At 40.9% G+C, this 27795-nt stretch overlaps 1 protein-coding gene across 6 annotated transcripts in view; it reads right to left on the bottom strand.

Moving 5' to 3' along the window:
* EBF1 (EBF transcription factor 1) overlaps positions 1-27795 on the bottom strand; it is a 265802-nt gene that overhangs the window by 44217 nt on the left and 193790 nt on the right. For 4 of the 6 annotated variants that reach the window (XM_015642123.3, XM_019008184.1, XM_019008185.1 and 1 more), the window contains exons 9-10: positions 24839-24969; positions 17144-17270 (exon numbers count right to left, since the gene is read on the bottom strand). In XM_015642123.3, coding sequence (XP_015497609.1) covers positions 17144-17270; positions 24839-24969 — 258 coding nt within the window. Of the gene's footprint in view, positions 1-17143; positions 17271-24838; positions 24973-27795 lie in introns of all 6 variants that reach the window. The other 2 variants (XM_019008183.1, XM_015642120.2) reach the window with 1 other exon arrangement.

The following is a 27795-nucleotide window of genomic DNA, read 5'->3' as shown; positions in this document are numbered from 1 at the left end:
AGAATTTATTCTATTTGAAGTTTTCTGTTTTTTTTTCTTTTTAATGTATTTGTATTCTTAATTTATTCCCAGTCATCCTGAAAGCTTTTGGAGACATGTAAGATCACCCCAAAAAATGGCATTCAGTGACTGTCATTAATTTCCCATTTCATAACAGCTTGCACAGAGGAAAAGCAGTATTTTCCAGCCTGTGGTGTACGAAACTCCTAGACCCCAGAAGTCCTAGAACTGTTTCTTGGTGGCCCATGAAAGGGAGCTGACAGAGGTCCAAGTTTATTGTCAGCTGGTTTAAAGCCAGTGCACAATTCCTTCTTCAAAGGTCTGCATCTGTACTGGAAAATATTTAGGTGTCCACAACCCTAAAAATGTTGCAAAGAGACCACAATAGATGGTTTGTTGGCACAAGCTCTCCTCCCACTGGAAGATTTGCTACATACATTGAGGCACCAGCTTGGAAGATTGTGGATATTTTCTGCTGAATGGGGCCCTTGGAGAGGAAATATTTGATTTACTGCAGAGTTCTCATTTCCCTGAATTGCAAATAAAGTGTAATTTGATTAAATGTAAATGAATCCTACAGTACTTTTGGTGGCTTGTCTGAAACAATTGATTGTAATGGGCATCCATCATTTGGCTTGATTTTAATTCAGAGACAAAAAAGGCAAAATGAGAAAACTGAAGCAAGTGCCACTAACATTCTAGAGCTGGAGCAGTCGAGATTCCTGGCGTTGGACTGTCATTCTCATTGTTCTCAGAGCAGAGGGGAAATGCAAAAGCAAAAGCAGAAGAATAATGGGAAACACATACACAGAATTAGATCTAGAGGAAAATTCAGCTTTTCCACAACGTGTTCTGTTAAATCAGCTTAAGGAACACAATTTGTTAAATTTATTTTAACATCAATATTCTAAAATGAATGAGTAAGGAAATGAATATTGCTCTGTGTTTCTGAGTTAGAAGGAAAGCTTTGTTTTTATAGATCACTCAAGTCCTTTTTCACCAAGAGAATTTCCAAGTGCATAATACTAACTTCAGCAGTTCTTGTGGTTTGAAATAATAAGAGAAGTGAAATTACTGATACATACAAGCTTGATAAACTTTTGGTGTCATTTTCTTCAAATGTGGAACTACTCCAACCACAGAGATAATAATAGATGACCAGATTGTAACTGCTTTATTGCTTCTTTTTCCTCATAAATTTTAATTTTGGAAAGTTAAGTGAAAAATGTGGTTTCAATTTCCTACAAATTGCACACAATTGGGTTTTAACAAGAACATAGAAAGAGATGGTACGTTCTTTGGAGTGAATTAGGGAGAGGAGTTTGTGTCTTTGTCTTTCAGCATCATCAGAATAACAAAGTACAAAATGCAAAAAAGATGACTGTGGAAAAAAAAAAAAAGCAGCTGTACAATGTACTAAGAAAATCAATGAGTAATTCTTTATATAAGTAAGCTCTGGGCAATTTAACATGATAATACCTGCTCTAGCCTTTCTCCCCTCTGTTTTACCAGACTAGAGCTTAGAAGAACTCAGGCTGTTTACACATGTTACAGGAAAGCCTCTAATGAGCAAACACTGTGTACATAAAATCCTGTACCAGAAAAAGTCCTGTACCATAAAAATCCTGTACCAGAAAAAGTCCTGTACCATAAAAATCCTGTACCAGAACTGCCCCAGCCCCTGCAAGGCAGCCCTGCCCAGCCCAGATTAAAGAGCCCTGGATAAATACTTATGTGGAACTAGCAAAACAAGAGCAGAAATGAAAACCAAGAGGAGACAGAGATGATATTGATTTTGCCCAAGAGGCACATGGGGCTCAAATCAGTGTGTGGCTTCACCCACACCTACAAAACACATATTAGGATCTTAAGCCATACAAAAGCTGACCCAGATTTCCTTCAGCAGGTCCAAAAGAGGTTTTTGAGGTGGGAGATGCCCTGGAGTAGGTTAGGGCAGCATCAAGCAAATTTTAAGAGGGGATCTTGCCAGTGCTGCCAGCACTGAGGGGCCTTAACTCAGGATGAGCAGGGAGGTGACCAAAGTCAAACCAAACCTATTGGGCAGCACAGCTCTGAAATGGGGTGGTGGAGATTTAAATACAAGAAAATCCACTAAATACTTGTAGTCAGGCATTCAAAACTTACTGTAACGACTGTAGGTATGGTGAATCTTAGAATAATCCCATGAAAATGTGCAGTGGTTGGCAATTAGATTCCTAATTTAATCGAGCACTTAAGTAACCTAAAGAGTTTCCTTGACTTCCAAGTTGTTTGGCTGCTTCTATGTAAGGATGCTCTTGAATCTTAAAGCATATCAGTTGATTTACACCTTTTTAAACAAAAAATACTGTGAAGATTATGTAGTAATATATGTAAATATAAAGCCTTTATCGCTTTTCTTTAAAATGTTTAAAAATACTCAGAACTTATAGAAAAAAAAGTAGGAAATAAACAAAAGAGACATGTTTTTAATGAATTTTAGTGCAAAAGAAATTTTCATTATCAAAATGTATGTGAAAAAATCAATTTCCCTAAGAAAAAAAATTAAATCTGGCACTTTAAGCAGCACTTCAGGGGAAAAAAACCCATCTTCCATAAAAATTCAAATTATCAAATTTGCGAAATCTAAAGGGACAAGAGTTATTAGGGACTTACTGCAGAAATTTGAGAAAATATCTGTGATGAATTTCATGCAGCTTTAGACTTTATTACACAAATCCCTAGGAATTTTTATTTTTTTTTTTTCTGTAAGAAAACTTTCATCAGCCAATAACTGCAAACCTCAAACTGTTTTCTGAAAACACACACGTGTACTGATGAAACAGCTGAACTGCTCTGCTGACACCCCATGCCATGGCTGTTTCCTGAGTTAGATCTAACACACATTTTCTCTCTGTCCTATGACTGGAATCACCAAAAAAAACCCCCGTGGGCATTGCCTTAAAAAGATGCTACAGCCCAAACACCTCAGCTCACAAGAAAATAATTCTTCCAGTGAATGGAAATGCTGGGTCCTGCCTCCTTCCAGAGGCTACAGCTTGTGCCCAGGTTGGAACTGTCCCTTCCTGACTGCAGATGCAAAGGGTGCAAGAGAAGAGGGTTTTGTGTCCCCGCAGAGCAGGAACACACACCTCACTCATTTATCACCGTGCCAGCTCAGCCTGACAGGGATTTCCCCCCCGGGGCTTCGAAACTGGAAATGTTATTTAGGTTACAAAAACAACGGCACGTTTTCTGCTTCCCGAGGCAGCGCAGACCTGCGAGCACACGAGTGCTGGGATCTGAAACCTGCCAGGGCTGTGACCACAGCTCATCCCTCGGGCCAGGACAGCACCCAGGGATGGAGACAGAGCTCTGGGAGAGCCACCACGGCCAGCAATGGCTCAGCTCTCACTGCAGGGCCCACACTTCACAGAAAGCAATTTCCTCTGGCCTCTGCATCAGCCATAGATTATTTTCTTCCTTTCATTTTTTTCTCCCCATTCCTTGAGCAGAAGTGCCTGCTTCACTCTGCCCCCCTCGCTGTATGGATTAAAGGGGGAAAAAAGGACAAACCTTGCAAGCCCAACAATGCTGAGGATCCAGAGCAAATCCTGCAGATCAATGTTGGCTGAAGATTTGCAGGAGGCCTGATCTCCTCAGAACTTGATGGCCTGGTCTGGCTCCTATTTCTAGATAATGATGATGGGATGCAGTAAGTTTGCAGCACATACAGAGCAGCTTTCTCCCAGAGCAGGATGCACTTTTGCCTTCACAAGTGCTAAAATCTTGTCCTCTTGCAGGACTTCACTGGGGTTTTTTTATCTCACACAATTTTTCCTTAATTATTTCTTTCTTTTCACATAGGTAAATCTTATCTGTGCTCATTATAAAATTCTCACTGCTAAATTATTTATGCCAAACAATCAAGTGTGGTACCTTTGCAGATGTCAGCAGATAAACAGAAATGCAATGTTGCATGATAGAGTTTAATGCTGTGGAAATGTCGGGGTGCTTATTTTAAAATTCCACTGACCTCTCCTCTCCTTTTTTCAACTTTTGCTTATTGCCACAGGAAGGAAACACTGCAACGGGCTCGGGAATTTTTTATACGAGGATCCTGAAAGTCAATATTTACGGGAAGAGTGTTTTCTCAGTGACACCACTGCTGATTATGTGCTATCAAGAGACAGCAGAAAGGCACCATTTACAGACCATGGGCAGTACAAGACACAGCAAAGAGCAAAACAAGCAAAGCCAAACTCCAGGGCTGCCTCAAGAGGAGCACGGGAGCACAATGCCTGCATGTTGTTACAGGGGGCTGCTGTCATTAAGATATTACAGGTTTGTGGTTATTTGGGGGGTTCCTCTCTTTCCCTGCTGGCACTCCAGGCTCTGTGGGACCTGTGTAACAAGGCAATAGTGTCTGGGAAATAATGAGCAGGGGAATGCAGTGCTGTTCTTTCATTGCAGTGTTAGGTGCGATGTTGCACACTAAAGCACCGGATCAATACCTCCAGCAGCAACCCGTTCAATACACCTGAATTATTGCTTCATTTTTCTTCTTATTATAGATGAGTTGTGTTATTATTTTCCCCAAATCGATATTTTACAACCTTTTTTATCCGTTTCTCCATAAATTTTGTGATTACTTTAAACTGGGAATTCCGGTACACTAAATAAGATGCAGTATCTGAGAGGAAGTGAATGTACCAACACGATTTTTTACTCCAGACACTGCTTAAAGGCAGATCCTAATCAATACCTAAGTAGGAAAATTTTTACGTAAGAAAGTTGGAAGCAGCACCAGGCTTACAAAATGAAAATCCAGGTTCCTAGAAAATACTGGCTCCAAAAGAAGGCTATTTTAGAAATACTGGGAAGGAGAGGCCTGATGGGCACTTTGCGTGGGAAATTTAATTCCAAACAAATATGCTTTTTACTTCCCCTCAGCTAAAGGGCGACCATAATTCACTGAAATTGTTTCTTACAAAGCAGATAATCCTGTGCACCTTAGAGTGATTTAATTAGCTTCCGTAGCTGTCTCCTGCTAAGTGTTTAAAGCATCTGCAAATCAAATCATGTTAACTCATCTGCTGCACCACTTTCTTTGTTCTGTGCATAGGACCTTCCTAATAGCATTAATAGAAGCATGAGTTTCCCTGGAGAGGGGAGTAGCAAAGTGAGTTAATTACATAGTTATTGTAAAATTGTGTACATTACTCCACAGAACACGCTGGGTAAGTATTAAGTTGCTGTACAGAAAATAAGGAGGATTTGGGGTGATCCCAAGGACCGAAATGGTACAATTTGAAAGGAAAATGCAGATTCTCACCAAAGCTGGAGGAATTCTGCCAAATTCTTGCACGCAGTCTGCCTGGTCTGGCTGCTCATGGACTGCAGTGCAGGATCCTGGATCTTCCCTACACTTCAGCTGCAATTTCTGTCCTCACACTGACTGCAGGATTACAAGATCGAGCAGTAGGAGGTACAGTAATCTCCATTCAATGCTTTATAACACTTTCAAATTTTTAAAAGGAAAAATTTTAAAAATCCCTTGGATTTTCTACTATAAATTGTATAGATTTCTGCTCATATCCTTTTGGTCTAATTAGGCATCACAGACCCCTCAAGGAGCAAGTCCAGCAGTTTCTTTGGATGTGGGCATCAGTTTTGGGGCAAATAATTCACAACAAATTATTCCCAGTCAGCAACCCTCCAAAGAGATATTTTTCTTCAATTATTCTGTTTAATTAAAGTATTTGTCAAATAGTTTTTCTGACTAACCTTATCCTCATAGATCAATAACTACAGAGTGGATTGTTACAAGTTTTTAATTTAAATTCTCCATTTTTAGCGTATGGCATCACCTCACCTGTGTCTTTGCTGCTTTTCAGACGTATTTCCTAACAACCAGCAGTGAGTTTTACATCCCTTTGTCCAGGAAAAGCCATATACTCCATGGAAAATTCACTTTCCATAGCACACTCTGAGTTTTTCTCAGAAGGGATTGCTTCAGCAAGCTCACTTGTTCAAACATTCACAGGGAGCAAAGCACTACAGGGAAACTAAAGGAAATTCATTGCCAAAACACAAATGAATATTCATGGTCCACAGAAATACCCTTATTTCCCAGCTCTAATCAGCACGAACATCTGTGGAAAAAAAAAAATCTAATGGGGGAAATTGGAGAGGGGAGGGGGTCATTTCCATCCTTTCCCTTAGGCCCCAATTTAAAGAGGGTTCATTTTTAACAGAGCTTGTGAGTGATGTGAGGAAGAGCAGTTTTGGTGAAGAAAGGACATGGAGGCTTGGCCTTGTCTTTGGGAAATCTGAACTAAATTCCTCATCCTAGAAGAAAAGATACCTGGTGCAGGTTCTTGTTGCTGTCCCTGTGCACTGCCCAGGGAGCTCCCCTATCAATAACAACCCCTGAGCTGACAGAAACACCCAGAGAAAATCCAGGCTCAGACAAGGAGGTGAGGCTTGGCTCAGCCTCATCCTTTTCAATAACTGACATGCACAGTTCAATGCAAGATTTAAGGGAACAAAAATACCTCAAAATAAAAACAAACTGTAGAAAAAAATATTGTTTTTCAATATTTTGAAGACCTGTTTTTTTGGAACAGCAATGTAATGACTATTTCTAGTAGCTGTGCAGAACATGCATGTGAACTTCAGGGGAGAATTCTTTTTTGGAGTGGTGAAAATAGTCAGAGATCTACATTTGGAAAAAGTATTTCCCTAGCAGAAGTGACCTTTCAATGTGAATTCATGGTTACTTCTGGCAGCAAAATCTTGCCTTTCATTTTTACAAATATAAGCTTGCTGCTGGAACTGCCTGAGCACACAAACTACGTACTTTTATTTGATGACTTGTAGCCTTGTACAGAAACTATCCCACTGAAAGCTGGGAATTGGGTATAAGAGAGGAGAAAACAAGCAGGACAATATGACAAAGCGGACAATAAGTAGATGTATTTCAGAAACTATCAGGCATTGCAATGTTTGGGGTAATAGTTACTTTTCTACACAGCACCTGGCACTGAGGGTGAAATGCTTCTCATCCACCTTCAGCCAAACCAGTGCTTATTTGAGAAGCTGCTCAGAGCCCACGTGCAGGCAGAGGACAGAGAGAAGTTTCCTGATGATTCCCCCACATCCTAAATCACATCTGACAGTCCAGGAGGTATCAAACCCAGAGCTCCAAAGGGCTCACTACATTTTTATAAGGTATAAGGGGGCCTCATCATGTTGAGAAGGGATAAAACCCACCCATAAGCTGCTGCAGTGCTAAAAAAGGGACATTGAATTTCACAATTGTTCATAGGTATCCCAGTTTCGCTCTGTAATTTTCACAGATTTAAAATGGGGAGTTTGGCACCAATTTCTGTTTTAACAAACATGTTCTTTTACTAGGTGGCTGTTACAATATCTTAAATGCCATGTGCATTGTCTGTCCCATGGGGCCCTAAAAAATGCCATATTTAGTTGCTTGTGTGGGGCTTCTCTCTGGTTTTTTGGTTGGGTTGTTTTAGGTTTGTTGCTTGTGTGTGATTTAGATGGTTTTTATTAACTCTCTGTCTGCTGGGTGTGGGTTTTCCTCTTTTTAACCACCCATGCTGGCACCTGGTGCTATCCAGCAGCAGTTGAAGTCCACAGCTCTTCAAGCATAGAGGTTAACCACAATTTATGGTAACAGGAAAAAGAAGAAAAATCATGTTTGGGAGGGAAGGGAGGGAGAGAAGACATTGGGAGATGAAATAACAGTAGGAATGGCCATGCAAATACCTTAGGGCAAACTAAGCTCTTCAACTGCCCAAATCCAGGCTCTTTATGGTGATACTGCCTGGATGGCTCACACTCATCTCCCCCAGGTGCAAACAGCCATGAACTCCCTGGTCCTTGACAGTCTAAGTTTGGTGTGGAATGGAGGAAGTTCCTTCAGAATAGCTGCAAAAGCACAGCCTAATTTCCATCATGCTAATATGTTGGTGTTCTAATATAATAAATAACTTCTGCCCTACCTTGTGGAATAAAACATCTGCATACACTTGGCTTGGCAGGATTAAGGCACGATGGTTTTATACTTCTAAATTAACTTCTCACAACAGATCAGGGCCAAGATCCAGTGGCAAAACTCCTTTCAGTGAAGGTTATACAGTTATATACTGACCTTAAACAATCAAGCTTAAGTTGTTTTTTTAAATTAAACCCCAAAATGTAGCAGTTTTAGCACCACAATGTTGTCCCTTAGCAACAGCAGCAGCCGGGTGATGACAGTGACCTGCCAGGAGGTCCTGGGGAAGCTCCTTGGGATTGCTGAAACTTTTGTGCAGAATGAATCTTCAAGGAAATTCTGCTTTCTCTAAGACATCAGCCAGCCATTATCATGAAATAAATGTGGCCCACTGCCCCATGTCTCACATCATTTAAAACACCGTGGTTACAACTCCTTTCCAAGCTGGCTCCTGTGGTGGCACCAGCACAGCAGCTCTGCAGCCTACAGGGCCTGTCTGCACTGCAAAGTTTCATACAAAAGTGCTCAAAATAACCTTAAATAAAGTAAGGATGGACACTGCAACCTGTGCCAGGAGGCAGCTCTGCAAAGTTTTGGGGCAGCCTGAGAAGCTGCCAGGATTGAGCTTTGTCATACTGTGATTAAACTGTTCCCAGCATCTCTATCCAGTCACCAGGGCAGACCACATCACTTATGCACTTGATATCTTCATAGCTAAGCAGAAGAGTCTGTGTGAGTTCTTGCAAGATAGCAGAAAAGTACAAAGAACTTTATACTCCATGCAATAAATTGCTCTTGCATCCACTGAGATGAAAGGCTACAAGTACAAGATTTTCCTTTTATCTATATATTAACAAAAAAAGCCTGAATCTGTAGACATGGGCTATATTGAGGCACATCTCTGTAGTCTCTGCTGTCAGAAGCTCTAACCAGGCTAGATAAGCACTACTGGCTGTGTAGGGATGCTGGTACAAGCAGAAGGAATGAGGCTGCCCAAGTCCTGTCTCCAGGGAAAGATGCTGCACATCCCAGAGCTGGGCACTTGTGAAACAAAATGCCTCAGCAAAATGAGCCCTCACTAACGAGCACCTCAAAGGATTAAGCACATCTTAAGGAGAGTATTTGGCAGGCAGTGCTGTGTGAGAACGTGCCTCAGGCAGCTGTGAACTAAATTCAGGTCCTGACGCCCTCTCCAGAGCCTGAGAGCTGTGGGCACCTCTGAGAGCCTGGCCACAGCTTGGCCCCTCTTCAACCACAGCAAATCCTGCCCACCACTCCAGCAGAAACCCAAACATGCTGCAGCCCACGAGAAGAGCAGGAAGGATGAGTTAAGTACCAGCATTCCCACGAGGAAGCCAGAATTCCCAGTCTATTAAACACATCGGTGGCAGCAAGTACTCAAGGATTCTGCTCTCTGGACCAGCAGAGAGATAGTGCCTTGTCCCTCTTTTTAGGGCAGACATCAAAATGCAGTAAAGTGATCAGATTAAAACTCTGCTGCCATTCTAAACTGCCCATTTCTGTGGTGTTTGTCTAACCTGGATACCCACACATTAAAGGCAGTGAAGCCCCCTGTAGTAACAAAGTACAATGTAGACTTTTTAGAAATTCATCTCAGCTCCCTGTTTTATTGGCCTTTTTTTAAAAAAAAATAGGGAATAATATCTCATCAAGTGACATGAGCTAAAAGGAGAATAAAAAAAGATTAACAATTTCAGTCTGGAATAAGAGTTTTAAAGCAATGGTAAGAAAATTTAAAGGTATTGAGGTGTGGATAAAGGAAAGAATTTACAAGGCTTATTTTGTGAATTCAGAGGGTTAATTTATCATGAAGTCTGGAATTTGAAAAGAAAAAAAATGGTTTATTGGCTCTGAAGGTCAGATAACAATGTTATATCATATTCAATGGGTTAAGGTTCCAAGGGTCTACAGGGTTGCATGACAATTGCAGGAATCTTTATAAAGTCCATTTTATACCTTTATTGTTAATAGCTTTCTAATCCTTTACCACAAATTTATAGTTTAGAAATGGCAACACATCTTAAAGATTAAAGGTATGTGACAAACAGTTCATGTCCTTTAATAATCAAATCACATAGTTTAGATTGGGGGCTTATCAGGCTTTTTCCTACTCCATGGTTTCATAGGTAGAAAAATACTTTATATCCCTATTACATGAATGATGAATGGGACCATTGGTTATGGGCTGTTATTTGCTTGGCTGTAGTCAATATGTTTTCTTTGGACAGGGACTTCAGTGATTTATTTCTCTTTTGGCCTTATCACTTATTAACTCAGGGCAGACAGAAACAGCCAAGGTTGTGAATAAGGACTAGTGCCCATTTAGACTTCTAATATCAGAGAAAATATTCTTTTTAATGATCCAGCTACCCTTTGCTGCATTGAGTCTGATTGCACTTCCCCCTAACTAGAAAATAAAGGTCATATTTCTTGGAAAGTGTATACATAAAATATGCAAAATAATATGTTTCCTTCACAGCCAGCTTTATTCTGACGGTTGCTGTAATTGCTTTCATTTTGAAGCTGTCCTACAGGTACCCTGCACACTTTCAGTGATTGTTTTTTGCAGTGTCTTGTGGTGCTACCAGTGTTTAAGGGACACCAAAGATATGAGGGTTCTGTTCCTATTAGCATAGAATAGGGATTTTCCAGTTTACCTCCACCATCCCCTCCCTGCAAAAAATTAGGATTCCTCCCAGCTTCCTTTCCTGACTTTCTGCAGAGCAAACCAACCCCAATATTGCTAATATTCCACCCTGATAACTGCCCATACTTCACTCCACTGAGCATGTCCTTACAAGATTCAAAACAAATATTTTGGTAACAAACATTAACACCCCAAACCACCACCAAAATAATAAACACTGAAATTATTTCATCTAGAAAACCTTGTTCCAAAGCAATTGCAGCCCTTTTTTTTGTTTTTTCCCCCTCAAAGTTTCCAGGCAGGGCAGGTGACTGACTCAGTTAATGGACTGGAACACACAAAGGGCCAGGTTCAAGCTTAAACTCAAACAGAGATTTCCTGAGAGCAGCTTTTCTCCTCAAGGGCAGGTAACACCCAGATCACATCACTGGTGATGGGGTTGGAGGCACAGACTGCACCAATCCCACCCTTGTTTTTCCTGCAGTGTCCTGGGGCCAGCAGTGGTGCCACAGGTCCTTCAGGGACTGTGGCAAACACCTCTGGAGTCCCCATGGCAATGTCCACTTGGGAAGGAACACTTGGCACAGTGAGATAAAGGGGGAACCCACTGAAATCTGCATTAGGATATTTTTTTAATAGTTGTTAGATTATTTTTTTTGTTTTGCTTCTTTCCAGAGGCATTAATTAAATTTCCCAGTAAAAGTTTACATTTACAAAGGTTTGCTTTCATTCATCCTTACTTGATTGTGCTCTAGAGAAAGGATTTACCATCTCCATAGAGATCAGGAACAGATCTATTTTCTATGGAGCATCCAAGGCATGGGGTAACCTGCAGCACAGGGCTCTCCTGCTCTTAAGAACAGACAGCTCATATTTTAAACTTTATATATTTCTTTGCATTGAAGGAATTTTTTTCTGTTCTTCTGCAGCACTTTCTGACTATTTAACTTCAAGACATCTGATACTTTTTATTCTGACACCACTATTAATATTTACTAGTGAAAGGCAGATAAAAACTGCTGTTAAAACAAATGGCATTCATTTGCTAGCTACCAGATCTCATAGCTGGTCACTCTTCTGGAGAAGTGATGTGCTCTATATTTCATTTCAGCTTAATGATCCTCATATCTTTGAGGGTGAAGAATTTTATAAACACATCAGGCTAAAACCTGAGACAGCATCAGACATGCTGGATTTTTTCTTTTACTTTTATTGTTCTGTTGATGGTGGCCTTCTCTCCTGATTTATACTAATCAGTTATTTAAGTGCTCATGATTTAATAATAAACACACATGAATGAGACATTGTAAAACTAATGAGGTTGTGGACTACTGATTCTGAGAATAACTGCCCCTAGGTTTTAACATTTCTCAGGAATTAACAGCCACACATCTATGGCCAAGGTTAGCTGGTGGAAGGGTCAAACTCCAGTCTGCAGGGAGCAAGAAAGGCTCCAGTGGGGCTACAGAAACCTCTTGACAGCCAGTCTGTCTCTTATCACTTCTTTTTCCTTCCTTTTATCCATTTTTTTTTTAATTTAATGTTCTTTCTTTAGACTACAAACTCCAGAACTCTCCATTCTGAAAACTGATTGTTTCATTGATTATGTACCTTTTGAACTTTGCATAATTATTGGTGCTTTCTTGAAATGAGAAAAGATCAAGATCAGTTTTTAAGTGGTTCCAGTTCTGACCAGATCTCTGTACAATACTCCAACCTCTGCTTCCAGGACCACGGACTGAAGTTTTAGATGGTAACAGGTAGTTTTTGGTTTCTTACTCTTGAAAGTATTTGACTTCCAAAACATGAAAAGAGAATGATTCTCAGAAGACAACTACTCCTTTGCTTCTGTAAATAAAACCATCTAAAATTAAAAATCTGAAAATTAAAGTCATCTAAAACAGAGACTTTTGGAAATGTTACCCAAATCATCTGTGATCTGCAAGGCCTTTCCTCTTTGTACACAGACAAAAATGTTTTCAGAACAGAAGATTTTTCCACAGGACCATTTCTTCTTTGTAGCAAATAGGGGAGTGAAAGGTTCCGTGAGAAGCCATTCCCTGTGACATTTGAGAGACAGACGCAGTTTCCCAGAAATTCTGTGAATATCCTGACCTTCACAGCACCAGGATTTCCACATCTCTCCACACGCAGTGGCCGAACAGCGTGACACAAACACTGCTCAGTCCTGGCAGTGTCCCCTCTGTCCTACTCAGCCTTGTCCCACTTGTCCTGCAGGAGCAGAGCTCAGCTCCTGGGTTATTCCCCGTGCAGAACAAGCCCTGTGTGTCTGTGCTCATCCTCCACCCAGCCATTCCCACTGGCAGCACTTCCAGAGCCACATCCCACCCCACAGCTCATAACAAACCCCAAATGGCCATGGGGGACTTGCCTGTTCCTCTTGGTGCCCTGTCAGCCCCCAAAGGGCTCAGCACACAGCCTCCCTGCAAGCCTAATGCAAATTAAAATGCTCCAAAGTTCCAACCTGCATCCAACCCTGTTTCCAAAAGGAGGATCAGAATCTGGGGTATCTGGCCAAGAACCTGAATTAACCCGTGTTGCACACAACCTCAGTGACACAGATCTGTACTTCTGGCCCCTCTGAAGTCCTTTGCTCTGTTTTGGGAACAAAAGCACAAAATCTTAAACTGAGCAGGTGGTAGAAGACACAGCATAATGCATTTTTATGGACCCTCCATATGTCCTTTCCAATATGCAGTGAGATAAATTCTCATCTCACAGTTGTGCAGCCCCACTCAAATCTTGCAGCTCAGTGCCACTGCAAAAGTCACCTGTGAAATTCATGCTGTCCATGGCATAAATGCTTTTTAAAAATTAAAACAAACCAAAACAAAATCTCAAAGGCTGTCTGGCTATCACAAATTTGTGCCAATTCTCATTTCTTATTTAAGTCAACCATATATGCCCTGACCACCTTGCCAAATGGATTTGTACCTCTAATCTCTTCCTTTATTTCAGTTTCTCCAGTCCTAAAATAATGCTAGTGACACACACTTGACTCCCAAGTTGTGACACAAAGCTGAATTCATTCAGTGCTCTCCAATGCCAGAAGAGATTTAGAGATGAACAGTGCCACAGCATGTCTGGGTATTTCTATGTGTAATATGGATTTTTATTATTATTCCAAAATGAACACACATTCAAGGTGTGTTCAGACTTCTGTATTTCTAATAATGTTCTCTCAGGAATGTCAAAGCTTAAAATCTAAGAAATAATTGCTCTCTAAGTGCATGCTAATGGCTTTCTCTGCAGATGGAAAATAAAAAAAAACAACTTATGTTTTCTTGTAAGCACAGGGTTGACACTGGTTTATTTCTTTCAGTAATACTCACAAAAGCCAGGATTTCTCTGTATGTATGTGATCTTGATTCCTAGATGGCACATGCACTACTTAGAGATCATGTTACTAAGTTATTTGCAGTAAAAAAGGAAAAAAAGGCTAAAATTAATGGGTCACAGGGTATTTTCTTCTGAGAACTTAACTACTTAACAGTAAGAAAAAAACAGTTTACAGCCAGGTGGCTTGAGGGGATATTTTGTTGAACACTGATTAAAAATAATTTCTTCTAAATGAGACCTGACCACAAAATGGGACCATTAACGAGCAGGGACATTCTCACCAGAAAGGAAACTACACTTGATCAACTCCTGCACCGCCCACAAACCCCAGGTCTTGTTCTCTCTCTCTCTCTCACACACTCTCTTTTGCTTTCCCCCCCTTGCTTTTTCTGCTCTCCCCTTTTCTTGTTCTTAATAGCAGGGTAAATAAGCAGCAAGTGATGCTGAAATGTTTTCGGCCAAAAACAGAGGCCAAACTCCTCTGAGAAAACATTTGGCCTCTGTGGTTTTGTAATATGTTCCAGAACACTGAGTTCACTGAAGAACATTGTGAAAAACTCCCATAGGCTGGAGTGATGCTGGGGAATGTTACTGTATCCCAACTTCCAATTGGTCTATTTCCTGCAGGCCTTGTTAAAAAAAAAATAAAATATAAAAAAAAAAAATAAAAAAATAGTGCTATGTGGGAGTTAAAACAAGTTCTCATGGGAAAAATGAATGGCAAGAAATTCTAGCTTTAAAAGAAACAGCTAATCTGCTAGTTTGATTGTTCTTCAAAACTTACAATGAACCAATAATCCTAATTAAAACCACTTGGCCTAGTTCTCTAAAGCATCATAGCTTTTTCTATGCTTCGTTTGTACACACCATAGACTATTAGTTTTTTTCTAGTGCTCACTAACAAAGTGCTGACTTTGTTGGGATGGCTGAGCTAATTTCGTGAACTCAGTGTGAAACCTTAGCTAAACAAAATTGTGGTAATTTTCCTTAATTTGTAAAAGTGATTGGAGTGCAAACAAAATTTTCCTCTTGGGTCAATCCTATAATTTTCAATTAACTAAAACTAATCGGCAGGCATGTACTGAACCTGCATTTTGTTTAAAGGGCTGGAAGGCACTTCTGAAGGTCAGGATGCATTAATTGTTTTTATTTTAGTTTCATTTAGTGCTTTTTAAAAAAGCTACATTTAAGTTCAGGCTGGGTCTAAAAGGAAAATGCAAATTATGTGAGGTAGGATTTCAGTCACGACACCTCTTCTGTATCTGTTGTAACTCTGTAAGTAACTGCATGAGAGAACTGTCCATGGGCTGGATCACCTTTGATTTTATCATTCTTGTTTAGTATTTCATAACTTCCATTTACTGGATGAAAAATAGTGTGTTTTAAACACCAACCAGAAAATGCATACATGGAAACACTCTCGCTACTGGGACGCTTCATCTCCACATTCAGCCATCTGCTTCTGGGCAGACAAGCTAAACTGCTGCCCTCCTTTTTACTGGAAAAACTAATTAATAATCATCTGAAAAGCAACCCCAAAATGGGTTCAAGCCATTTTTGCATTTAAAGGAGTCATCAAAAATTTCTCTGCAAAGTTAAGGGGAGCAAAAAATAAAAAAAAAAAACCCGTTTTTTTTCCCTTCCATATCCACACCTGCCATTTCACCAGCCCTAGGGGAAGCCACCCCAGTGGGGTGACAACAGGCGGGACAGCACAACTTCCTGCAAGAAACAGAGGAGGGAAAGGATTCATCTCAAACAGCCCAAAGCTCTGGGCAACACCCTCCTCTGATGGGTCACACCAGCAATTTGCACAGCCATCAACTCAAACTTTGCTTTTCCTTTTGTTCCAACACATTCAAAAATTGAAATAATTTTTGATATGGTGTATTACTGTCCAGTAGATTGATTTCCCACACATTGCTGAAATCATAATGCTCACAAATAAACACACACAGCCTCCACAAGTGCCTGCTGCTCAGCCAGCAGGGCAATATGTGAGCATTTTAAGAGCCAGTTTAAAGAAACCCAATGCATAACCCCATTTGGGGGAGAGGGTATTTGAAAAAGACAAGAAAGCTTTATAAGGCAACCTTTTTCAACTTTCTTAGTGTTAACAAAATTCAAATGAGTTTCCTGTCCAGCTGGAGCACAGAATTGTCTCCTCTGCCTCGAGTCCCTGTGTGTACACTGAGGGTTGGAGCCATGTATGAGCCCAGTGGAACTCAGAATGCCTCAGTCACAGGCATTTGTGGTACACCTAAAGTTCCAGGGGCAAACAAGGATGAGGAAATGAATTGCATTGGGTTGTGCTGAACCATGGTTCAGGCAAACAGTTCCAGCATAGTCCTGTCTGTAGATGTGAACAACAAGTGCATCAAAAGCACATCAAAACCAGGGCAAAGCTGTTAAAGCACACACCTCCAGAGGAATCAATGACACATCCTTTTAAAAGAGTTCGGCTGCTACCTATTTCCCAGGCCATTCTTATAACTACTGAGAGTGGTTTGACACTGACAGCACCTGCAATGTCCCAGAGTGGTTCTTTTTGTTAGTAATTCTTGAGGCCAAATCACTCAACCTAGTGGTGTCCAGTGCAGGAGACCACCCCAAATCACACTGCAAGTCCCTGTGTCTGCAGCACTGGCTGGGCTGAGAGCTACTGGAGCTCCCTGGAAGCCAGAGACAAGTGAGTTATGGTGAGATGGGCTGGCAAACAGGCTTTGAACCCCTGCAACCCTTGCTGGGCAACATGAGATGGAGATGTTTAGCTGGATCCATCTCAAGGCAGGTTTGTATGTCTGGCTCCTTGTGCTTGCACTCTTCCTCAGTTTGTTTAAGTGCTGGAGTATCTGCTTCCCTCCTTCCTCTCCCCTCCTGGGTAAAGAGATGTCCCATTGTGAGGACAAACAAGCAAACAAAAATCCCACACTGGTGTGTTTTTAGATTCATCCCTACAGTCACCCAATTCTGACTCCATCCTCAAACATCTTCAGTGACATCCTCAGCCAAAATAATAAGATGCAGCACAACTTTAAATGATGAAAGCAGAAGCCCTAGCAAGTGTGATTTATTGCCTGCCCTATTTCTCCCCCTTACACTTAAAGCATCCATACCTGTGTAAATGAATCTTCCAGGCGTTCCCTTGCAAAACTGCTTAGACTTGTAGGACAATGTGACTTCTACAACCCCTGGGATATGTCGGGGAGGCGTCTGTACACGGATGGCATGTGGAGTAATCAGCTAGAGAAAACATTGGGAAAGGAGAAGAAAGAGAAACACTGTTAGATGCTGAACACTTCTTTAATAACATTTTCAGATCACAGTAAACAAGCTTTGAAACATGTAATTAACCTGTCAATGTTTGAGTAAAATCTTGATGTAACCCACACAAAAGCCAGTGACCACAGTATTTACAAGTATTCTTGTAACAACATTATTCCTGTTTTCATACATGGCAGGAATTTGTTTCCTAGTACAAGCATCAGCCCTGGTTTGATGCAATAGCCCCAGCCTACAGCAGCAGGACACCCACATTTGCTCAGGTGAATTTGGGGGTCATGACAGTGTCCAACAAACCAGATTCATAAATGACACATCATTACACGTGTGAACATGGCACAGCACAAGCCCAAGGTTTTAAATATCCCAGCTGACATCTGTGCACTGGAAAAGCACCTTGCTTTTTTTAAAACAGCTTTGCTGCTGTTTCAATTTTCTGTTAATTCTGTGGAGGTGCAGCTGATGCCTGTAGAAATACAAATCTTGGCTTCTAAAGGATGCTGGATCTTTCATTCAAAATGATGAGAGCACTCAAAAACAATGTACCAAAGAAAACCACCTAACCATCACTTCCAGTCTGCCTTCACTGCAATGACTGACACATGTCTGAGAAGGCTTCTTCAGGTGTGGATTTACACAGAAATAAGTAGATAAAGTTGACTTTGTTTTTATTTGGGCAGGGGATTCTGATCCTCTTGGCACAAAGGTTGGGGCAGGTCAGTGCTGCACTTTCCAGGCTCTCAGCCATTTTTGCTTTTTTAAGGATTCTGGACTGGATTTAAAATGTGGTCCCTGAAATTATTAGCAGAGCCATTTAAGAGTTCACTAATTCATAGCAGATTAACTCAAATCTCTGCTGCTCTCAGAAACTACAGCATTGTCCTCCCTGTCACCAAAATGTCCTCTTCTCACTCATTGGGCTCCCTAAGAAAGAACAGTAAAAAGAGAAAAGGTGACATGATTGTGTCCAACAACCAAGAGACAGCTCTGGCACATGGATAATCCTTCTCTGCCCGTGGCAAATAAAACCAAGACCATAACCTGGTTTGACAGTGAGCAAAGTGTGAGCACCCCATGCAGTCAACTGCTCTGTGCTCTTGGTTGAATCATGTCCTGGATTAAGGAATAAATTTCAATAGGTTTTTTTTTTTTAATAAAAAGCTGATTTTGTTCTTATTTTTACTAGGAACCAAATGTTTCAGCATTGCAGTAAGGCCCTACCAAAAACCCCAGACTTTTATCCGGTTCTTTGTTTCGGGACTAAAAAAGAGCACAGAAGGAGAGCAATATCTGTCTGAGAGCCATCTGTGCTGCAGAGGGAAATGGCACACACAGTGGGGAACTCTCCATATTTAAAATAAGAAAATTAATATTAAATCAAGTTGAACGTTAAAACCAAAACTACCAGCATCAAATGCTCCAAAAGTTACTCAGATCCACAGAAGTCAGAAGCCACATGTCATTTTAGAAATTATCATGTAGGGGTTGATGTCTTCTTGTTTGGGAGCTCCAAAAGTATGTTTTCAGGCTCTTCTTTAGAATCATGTGGTTTAGAAACTTACTTTAAAAAGAAACCTGCTCTTTTTTCTAAATTGCTCGCTCTATCAACTGGGGGGGAGGGATGAAAAATAAAAAAAAAAAACAAAACCAAACCCCAAACTTCCAAGGAATGCTTTCATTTAAACTAAGTTGTCTAACAGTTGAGCTGACCAAAGCCTACAAGTCCAGGACAATTCTCTCCTCACCCTAAAAAGCCAGCAGGGGCAGAAGGCAGTGCCAAGCAGTGATTGATTTCTAGTGCTTCAGACACCTCTCACTGGGATGAACCACTCCCCAGAAGCTTTGACCCTTCCCAACATGACAAGTTTAGACCATTTGCTCTACTGCAAGCAGCCAAACATAACTGAGATCAATCCCATCCTCGAGTGGTTCTGGTTAACTGGGTGAACTGGCAAGATGAGAAAAAATTTATGACATTTTTGGGAGAAAATATTTGTGAAATCGGCCAAGGATTTTAGTAGCAAAGGTTAACACGCTCATCTTACTGCATCAGCATGAGCCTTGCATCCCTCACCCCCATTCTGGCATGAGCTATACAGGCAGCTTCTGGTTGTATCTTTGAATTTCCCAGCATTTACTGGTCTGTCACCACTTTAATGTTCTTTAAATATAATTTGTGGCATTTTCCAATACTCATCTTCCCTGGTTCCCAAGAAATGTCTGACCTATTTATGGTCCATTGTTACAGAGAGCTGGGGAGAGTTAAGCAAGTTTCCTGGTTTGTTCTCCACAAACAGTTTGGTTTTCCTTTGTGCTCTGAAGTAAATAAGTTTAACTGTGTTTAAAACCACAAATATACAATAATGTTGCCCACACATTCCCAAAGGGTGAACATTATGTCTGAAGTCCTATGGTTTAGGACACGCAGGATGTATTTTATTCCTCTCTTCCCTACAACTAAAGCTTGGGAGGTATACCAGGAGAAAACATGTGCCTTTTCCTTTTGCTTTTTCTCCATCACATCTGTAATTGACCACTGGCAGGGATTCAGTGCTGAGCCACTTTTGTTCTGGGTCAGCCTTCAGGTCTCCTGCACACAGAGGGAACTGGCCAGCTTGGTTACACACCAGGAGTTCCTTAGATTGCTGTCATAGCAGGAGATCAGCTTGAAGGGACAAAAAATGTTCCCTTGCACATCGAAACCTCCCACCTTGGGTCTCAAATTCTAATTCCACAGCTCTGCCAGGATCTGCTATGGACTGGGAGCAGCTCTCCACATTGTCCTGACTCTGGTTTGCAATCCAAGTGTCCCAATTGGTGCTGTGCATCTCTGGGCTGTCCAAGCCCACCCATAGCAAAAGCAGATCTGGCCCTGCCTCCTGTAACTCCAGGATTATGGGATGCTTTCCTGCCTACACTGTCAGCCTGATGTTGGGAACCTACTCCACCTTTTCTCCTTTCAAGCTGACATATCCTGCTCGTTCTGCAAGGCATAATCTGCCTCATATTTACATGCAAACATCTGGAAGAGGTGAACTATTACTGTTCAGGGACGTTAAAAGTAAAGACACCACTTCTTGGTGCCACTTCTTGGTGCCACTGAGCCCCAAACAGCTGGAGACTGGTGAAGTTTTGGGGAGGCATCACATGTTCACCCTGTTGTTTTTAGGCATCTGTCCTTACCCAGTGAGAAACACAAGACACTGAGGTAGGTGAGTTCCCTGTGTGAACCAGCAGGACCGGTTGTGCATCAGCTGGGAACTCTTGGTGGATGAACAGACACCAAAACAATCAGCAATGACATGTCAACAGCAAAGAATCCCTAAATATGAGTTGTGGTCCTTTCTGAATAGATCTTTTAAATGTAAATCTTGAGTAAGGGATTAACCTGTGATTTGGACATGAACCCAGCAGCCAAAATCCCAGATCCATCTTCCTCCTCCATTCCAGCATTTAGCAAATTGAGAAACGGAGCTGGACATAAAATTAGGAACTGGACCTTTCTCCCAAGGGATTTTCAAGTGAATTGGCCCAATACTTAGCAACTGCATTTGCAGTTTGGTATAAATTCTTACATGTCAGCTGGGACATGCAGTGGGATGCACTAAAACCTGAGTTAGAGATCTTCTGAATGGTGGGCGGTGCCTGGCCTTCAAAATCCAAAACACATTTGGGCTGTGTACAACAAGCCTCTTTCTGTGGTTTGTTAATATATTCTAGGCATTCTTGTGTGATACAGCATCATTTCACACTCTTCAGAGTGCCAGGTTACTTTCTTTTTTTAAAAGTGACATTTTATAAGGAGATGTCATTAATCTGAGTCACTAGTTTATTTTTGCATGCTCGAGCTCTGGTTTGTGGTTAGGGAAATGGTGACAATCAGTCATAAATTTGACTTTGCCTCTGTGTGAAGAGGACCATTAGAACAGGAATGAAGAAAAATCCCACCAACTGAAGGTAATGACAGCTTTCAGTGAGAACAGAACCCTTAAGGTAACTATATTTTTAAAAACGACCAATGACTTTGCATGCCTCAATTCTGGGCATCCAGATGCTGCTTAATAAGCCTTGGTTTGCAAAAAGAGGGTGCCTACTCATTTTTAAAAAATGAGTCAGACCTCCAAAATAAGCACACCAAACCAGAGACTTCCAAAATCAATAACAAACATAAAAAGCAAAATAACAAACCGTGTCACAGAATTTGATTCAGCAGCAGTAAAAAAAAAAAATTACACGAAAAAGCCCGCCAGACCAAAAAATCATCCTCTGTTTTCTCTGTTTTTGTGCTGTACAAAGGTAAAAAAATAAAAAAGGATGTTTCAGTGCTTCATCTTTTCTTAATATAAAAAAAAAAAGAAGTTGTTTCCAGCTGACTCTGTACAGCTGCAGGAATGTTCTTGGCAGAAAAATGTTTGAAGAAATAGCTCATTTTAAGCAAATATCGTGGAATATTTATAAGAAACTAATTTTGTCTTCACAATCATGTATTTGCCCTGCAACTCGACTCTCAGAGTCCCAGCACCCCAACAGGAGAGAGAAACAAGCAAGGCTCTTATCAGCAGCTCCAATTTGGAATATTTGTGACCACGCAGGGACCCAGAGCTTGGGTGAAACCCCAGCAGCTCCAGCCCTGTGTGTGTGTGTGCCCTGCACAAACACAGCAGAGCTGTCACACTGAGACTCTGAGCACATCCAGCATGTGCACACCATACACCAGCCCTGTTTGTTTGGTGGTTACGAAAGTCCCTTAAAAAAAAAAAGGCATTAGACAGCCCATTCTGCTGTACTCTAAAAATACCAAGGGCTTTTAAAGTCTTTTTTATAAAGTAATATGGGAGGTAAGGATTAATTGAACTTACTGGCTTAGGGTATCTGCATTTCTGCTCAAAATTAATGTGACAAATTAAGTTTTTATTTAGTTCTCCCTGGCTGAGAAAGGTTGCAATTATGTTAGAGTGTTTACAGCTAAAATATATGTTTAAATAATAAATATGTGCTTCAGAAACAATTTTAAACCTCCTTTTTTAACACAGTCAACTCCATTTCAAGCATATAAATATTTCAATTACAAAACTTGAATACATGTAAAATAAATTAAAAATATATTATTTACATTTCAAATTATTTATAACATGCTGCTTGACAGCGACAAATTCACTCTTAAAAGGAAGTTGGGTTATTATTTTTTTTTGTCTTTTAACTTTACTTCTGAATTATGGTAGGATTTATATTTTAAATATCCATGCAGCTCAGGTATTTACATGGATTTTGCTATAATGAAGTCTGAGTAATATAGGACCTTTACGATAATTATCTTCGCAGCACCTCTCCAAAGAAGGTGACTAATCTTATTACTGTTTTAGAGAAAGGGAATTGAACTTTAAGTAGATTATATGATTTGCCCAAGGTCCCATGCAAAGTCTGTAACAAAATGATGCTTAATTTCAATATTAGACTTCATCCCCAAACCACCTGCAATTATAGATGAAACTGAAGCTGGAAAAATCCACATGCAAATGCTCTGCAAGACTCATTCTTTTTCTTTAGCCTCTGCCTATCTGGTTTTGCTTGGCATTTTCTGAAGCCCAGTTAAAATTATGTTTTCTTTGGATCCATGAAACAACAGGATGAACTTTAAAATTTATCCAGAATTCAATGACAAAATAACCTGGCCAAGTTTGCTCATAACTGGGCCTTACTGGCAACTTGGGATGAGCCTGCTCCAGTTTTGTAATGGACTCGGATTCAGAGGATTGACAGTTCAATTTTATACTCTAATAAAGTAAAACAAAAATATTCTTCTTGGGTACTGAAAATGCCTTAGACATTTTTAGAAATGGGAAGGCAAATGAAAGAACTTATTTTGTACTTCATAGGTGGCTTGTTTGTGTAATTTGAATTATTTATAGATCACTATTATTTAGGGATCACTCAGAAAGCTCATGCATTTCTGCACTTGTTTACCATGTTTGTCTGCTTTTTTTAGAAAGAATGTTCTTTTCTCCTATATGATTTTTGACTGCTCTCAGAGGTTATGAAATGAGAAGCAATTCTGAAAGGGAGAGGCAGTGAAAGAGTTTTCCTCAACACCAGCTTGCAGCCCATTGCAGCATAACCAGACAACAGACTGGCTTCAGTCTGGACCCCCTCTAACATTATTAATTCCATGACAAGGCCTTGCAACCATCAGCAACAATATTTTGACCAGCACTCAGTCTCCTGAGATTAGAAATTGACAATTAATGGCTTCCACTAATAAATAGAATCAAGATTTATAATGAAAGATCCAATTCTGCAGCACCAAAATCGGAGCACTTTCCTCCCAGCCCCTTCACCTTTCCCTGTTAAATATCTGCAGCCATAATGGCTTCAATACTAACACACAAAATGCTTACACTGGGCCCAGGGGGCACTTTCATGATCACATAAGGGCCTCAGAATAGGGCTCATTTACTATCTCTCCTTTTCTGGAATGCCCTTTCATCCACACTTGTCCTCGAGTGGAAGGATGAGAGAGAGAGAACAGTGAAGGACATTAGAGAATACTCTTCACATGGAAAAACTGCTGCCATATGTGCAATGGAATCAGTAGGGGGAATGTGCTGGATATAAATTAAGCTATTGTGTTGATTTAAGATTTACAGGATGTAAGGTAAAGCACCAGAAGATCCTCTCGCCATTGGGAAGAGTTGCCCACAGATATTTCAGGGAGGCTGGGTTGTTTTTTTTTTCAGTATTTAAATAATGAAAATGACAATTTCTTATTAAACCCCAAAAATGCTTTTGGAAAGTGCTAAGTTCAAAATACAAATCTTTCCTTGGAGCTGTCTCCCTGTGCCAGTGAGGGAACTCTGGCCATGGCCATGGGGTGATGCTGCTTGGCTTTTAACTTTCCACAGGATTTTGGGGAATGTCAGGCTCCACGATTAATTATGTGCTGGGAAAAGACAGGATTTAAGGAGCTGGGAGGAATAACAACAGCAAAAAAAAAAAGGATAAGAAACAAGGAAAGGATTCCTGTGAAACTACAGGGGCCCCTGGTAGGTATGAGGAGTCCACTGTGGATACAACACGGTGCATTTGGTTGCTGCTATGAAAATGACACACCAAATATGCAGACTTTAGGGATATTCAGAGGTGCTGAATTTCTGCAATTTCCACCTCATTGAGCTGCAGCTAGCAGCAGCCAGTTTCCCTGGAAAGCGGGATCACCTAAACGTTTGTTTCCTGTGGGCCCTTAGCTATTGTAGTGCTAAATGCAGAATTATTCACACAGGCATTTATCCTCCCCTTTCCTTGGAATAAAACCCACTGAGCTAAATTCTGGGCCAGTGAGAAGAGATGCAAACACCCCTGGCTATAGTGGATTCCTGCCACAGGTAAACTTGACTAATTATTTTCATAAAACTGAGCGAGGCAAGGATTGGCGTGTCGGCATTTGTTGCTGATTTAGCATGTGGCCCAGAGAAAGGACAGGCTGGCTACAAGGAGACAAAGCTATTAGACATTAGCGTTCAGACAACACCTACCTCACTCCAAACCAGCATGGTGCCGAATATGACCTGTAACCCATCAAAGAAATTGTCTCCTATGATGATGACAGTGGCACCTCCTGTAGTCCATCCTTCACTTGGACTGATGGCTTTGATACATGGTGTAGCTGCTTTTCAACACACATGAAAAAGAGAAGTATTCTGCTGTTAGAACTGGATTTTAATGATAGAAGATGTGAGAAAAATAAAATAAAAGGAGCTTTCATTTCCCCCCATTACTAACACAATTTCAGCAATCACATGCTTTGTAGTACATATGCATGACCTCAAACTCTATCTTTGGAAACATTTTTTTTCCTTAATTAATTTCTGTTTGGTTTTATTATCTGTATTGAAAAAATGATTTTTTTTAATCCTACATTAACAAAAAAATCACAGCATGATGGGCAGAGACCAATTGGAAATCAGGACACATCATTTTTTTATTGTACATGAAATGCGCAAGACCTAAGTTAATAAAACAACCTCCAGTAAGTTTGCTTTATTATCCATCAGAACCCAAACTCACCAAGGAAACTCCCATAAATATTATGGAAAATATTGGCCAAATAAAAAAGGGTGTAACCCTCAGCATTTCTCTAACTATTCAGCAATCAGATCCAGGTTGTTCAGTATTAAACCATCCTGCCCTGATTAATGCTTTGGCTACTACAAAAAAAAACAACACCCCACAACCAAAAGCCACAGCTGCCATCCAGTCATTCCAGTTGTATTGCATCTACAGGATAAACAAAATGTGTGTGCAACACATTTTGCCATATCCATGGAGTCTCACAGCCACTTTCTTGGCATTGTATCTACCCAGCCTCTGAGAGGATGTAAAAAACTCGAGTGCTGCTCAAATCTTGGACTAAGAGCTTCTGGTTTAAGACTTTGCAAGCAGAAGTAGCTCAAATCTTGGTGGGCTGGGGCAGTATAAACATTCACATATTGATTCTCCTCCTCTGCAGCACTGGGGCACGCTGGATTTTAACTGTGCTGAGGCAACAGAAATAACATTACTGTAACAGTAGGCAGAAAGCCCTGAATAACTCTCTGCTGTGGAGTCTCAGGGTGGTGGAAAGAAGCAACTTCACCCAAGATGCCACCAACTTTTCCTTGCTGATACAGCATGAGGTGAGAATATGGCTTTGGTAGCATTAGATAACATCTTAAGTAAAGCAGGTACCTCAACAATTTCATTACTCATGGAAAACAGATGGAAGGAGCAGCATAACTCCACCAGCCAACCTCGGTGCTGGAAGGAATGATTCTTTCCTGTAGATATGAAGCCAGGGGGAAGAGGCTGCACTGCAAACTCAGGAACGGCAGCCACTGCCCAATTTTAGGCTTGGTGGCATTTGGCTGTGGATTGCTACTTGATGGAAAGGCTGATTGAGCTGTTAACTTGGTTTGTAACTTTGGTTATTTGATGATGTGCTCAAGGAAGAGCACTCAGGCACTTCCTTAGGCAAGGATTTACTAGGAAGATGGGGATATTAAAGCCACCCATGTGTCAGCACCATCCAGGATAAAACCCTTGCCCTCACGAGTTACTCAACGTGGCAGAGTAGTGAGTTACTTAATGAGGCACAGTCCCTGTCCTAAATTCTTCTAATTGTAAAGACAGAAAATTAATTAATCCACAGAAGCCTAATTCAAAACACTCCAGACAAAAACTGCTAAAGAGACCCCGTGCATCTTTATGACTCCTTAGTGAAGTCCTGGTTGGTTGGAGCTCATTGCAGGAGTCAGTGGAGCTGCTGGGAAGCTCCTTTCCCCCAGCCCAGGGCAGGGTGGGCGGGTGGGGAGCTGGGAAACAGGAGGGAGCTGGAAAGGGAGCAGCTGAGTCACCCTGAGCAGTGTTTCTGTGAGCACTGCCCCTAACACACCGCTGCTGGTGGCAGGCAGGGATGGGGAGCAAACAGACCCCAGCCCTACCTACAAAAGGTTGCAAGTGTCAGGCACAAACTTTTCCACTACTTAAGCTGATGGGGATGCCAGCTCCAGGGAAAAACACAAACAGGCAGGAAAAAAAATCATTACCCTACTCCAAACTTGGCGGAGTACAGCCATTAGCTTTTACATGAGCTAACAAAAGAAACATCCTGACGTTACCGTCACGAAAACGTAGCGCACACACAGAAGTAACTTCAATATGTTTAATTTGGATTCAAGTTACTTGCATAAAACCGTGCATAAAAACCACTGTGATGTCCAAAAGCAAATGCTTTCCCTTCAGCCAAGCTCACAGCAACAGATTTACAGTGAAAGCAGCTTTCCAAAATGCCATCTAGCCCTTTCACAGAACTGAACTTTTTCATAAATAAAAATTAAAATCACTTCCAAATTACACCCTTTCCAGTATTCCCAGTTGATTGTGGACACATACCCCCCACAATAAAACCCATAGATAATCAGTTTCCCATGTGTCAGAGAACGAGCTACTTTTCTTAAAGACTACAAGCAACATTTTTTTTTCCTAAATACCAGTGAATAAAAACTATTTGAGACCATAAGCCATTAACAGAAAACATATGCAGCCTTTGCTGAAAGGGTTGTCAAGCACTGGAAGAGGCTGCCCAGGGAAGTGGTTGAGTCACCATCCCTTGAGGTATTTAAAAGCCATGTAGATGTGGCACTTGGGGACATGGTTTAGTGGTGGGCTTGGCAGTGCTGGGTTTACAGTTGGACTCAATCTTAGAGGGTTTTTTCCAACATAAATGACTCTACAATTGAAAATTATAGATTCAAGTAGTCTTTAAAACTAATGTAGGATATTCCTGTGCAGTTACAGGACCCCACAAAAAAGTCCTTGCTATTGATGTTGTGATGTTGTGTTCCCTACGTTGCACTCAGAGGTTCAAGTTGCTGCCCTGCCTCATGTATTTGATTCTAATATTTTATAAATGCATTTGCTTCGTGTTGAACACGTGCCAAGTCCCACCCATGGC

This window comes from Parus major, chromosome 13 (assembly GCF_001522545.3).
Source record: "Parus major isolate Abel chromosome 13, Parus_major1.1, whole genome shotgun sequence".
Lineage (NCBI taxonomy): Eukaryota > Metazoa > Chordata > Aves > Passeriformes > Paridae > Parus > Parus major.
Note: the sequence above shows the minus strand (reverse complement) of the source record. Positions and strands in the feature narration are given on the sequence as shown.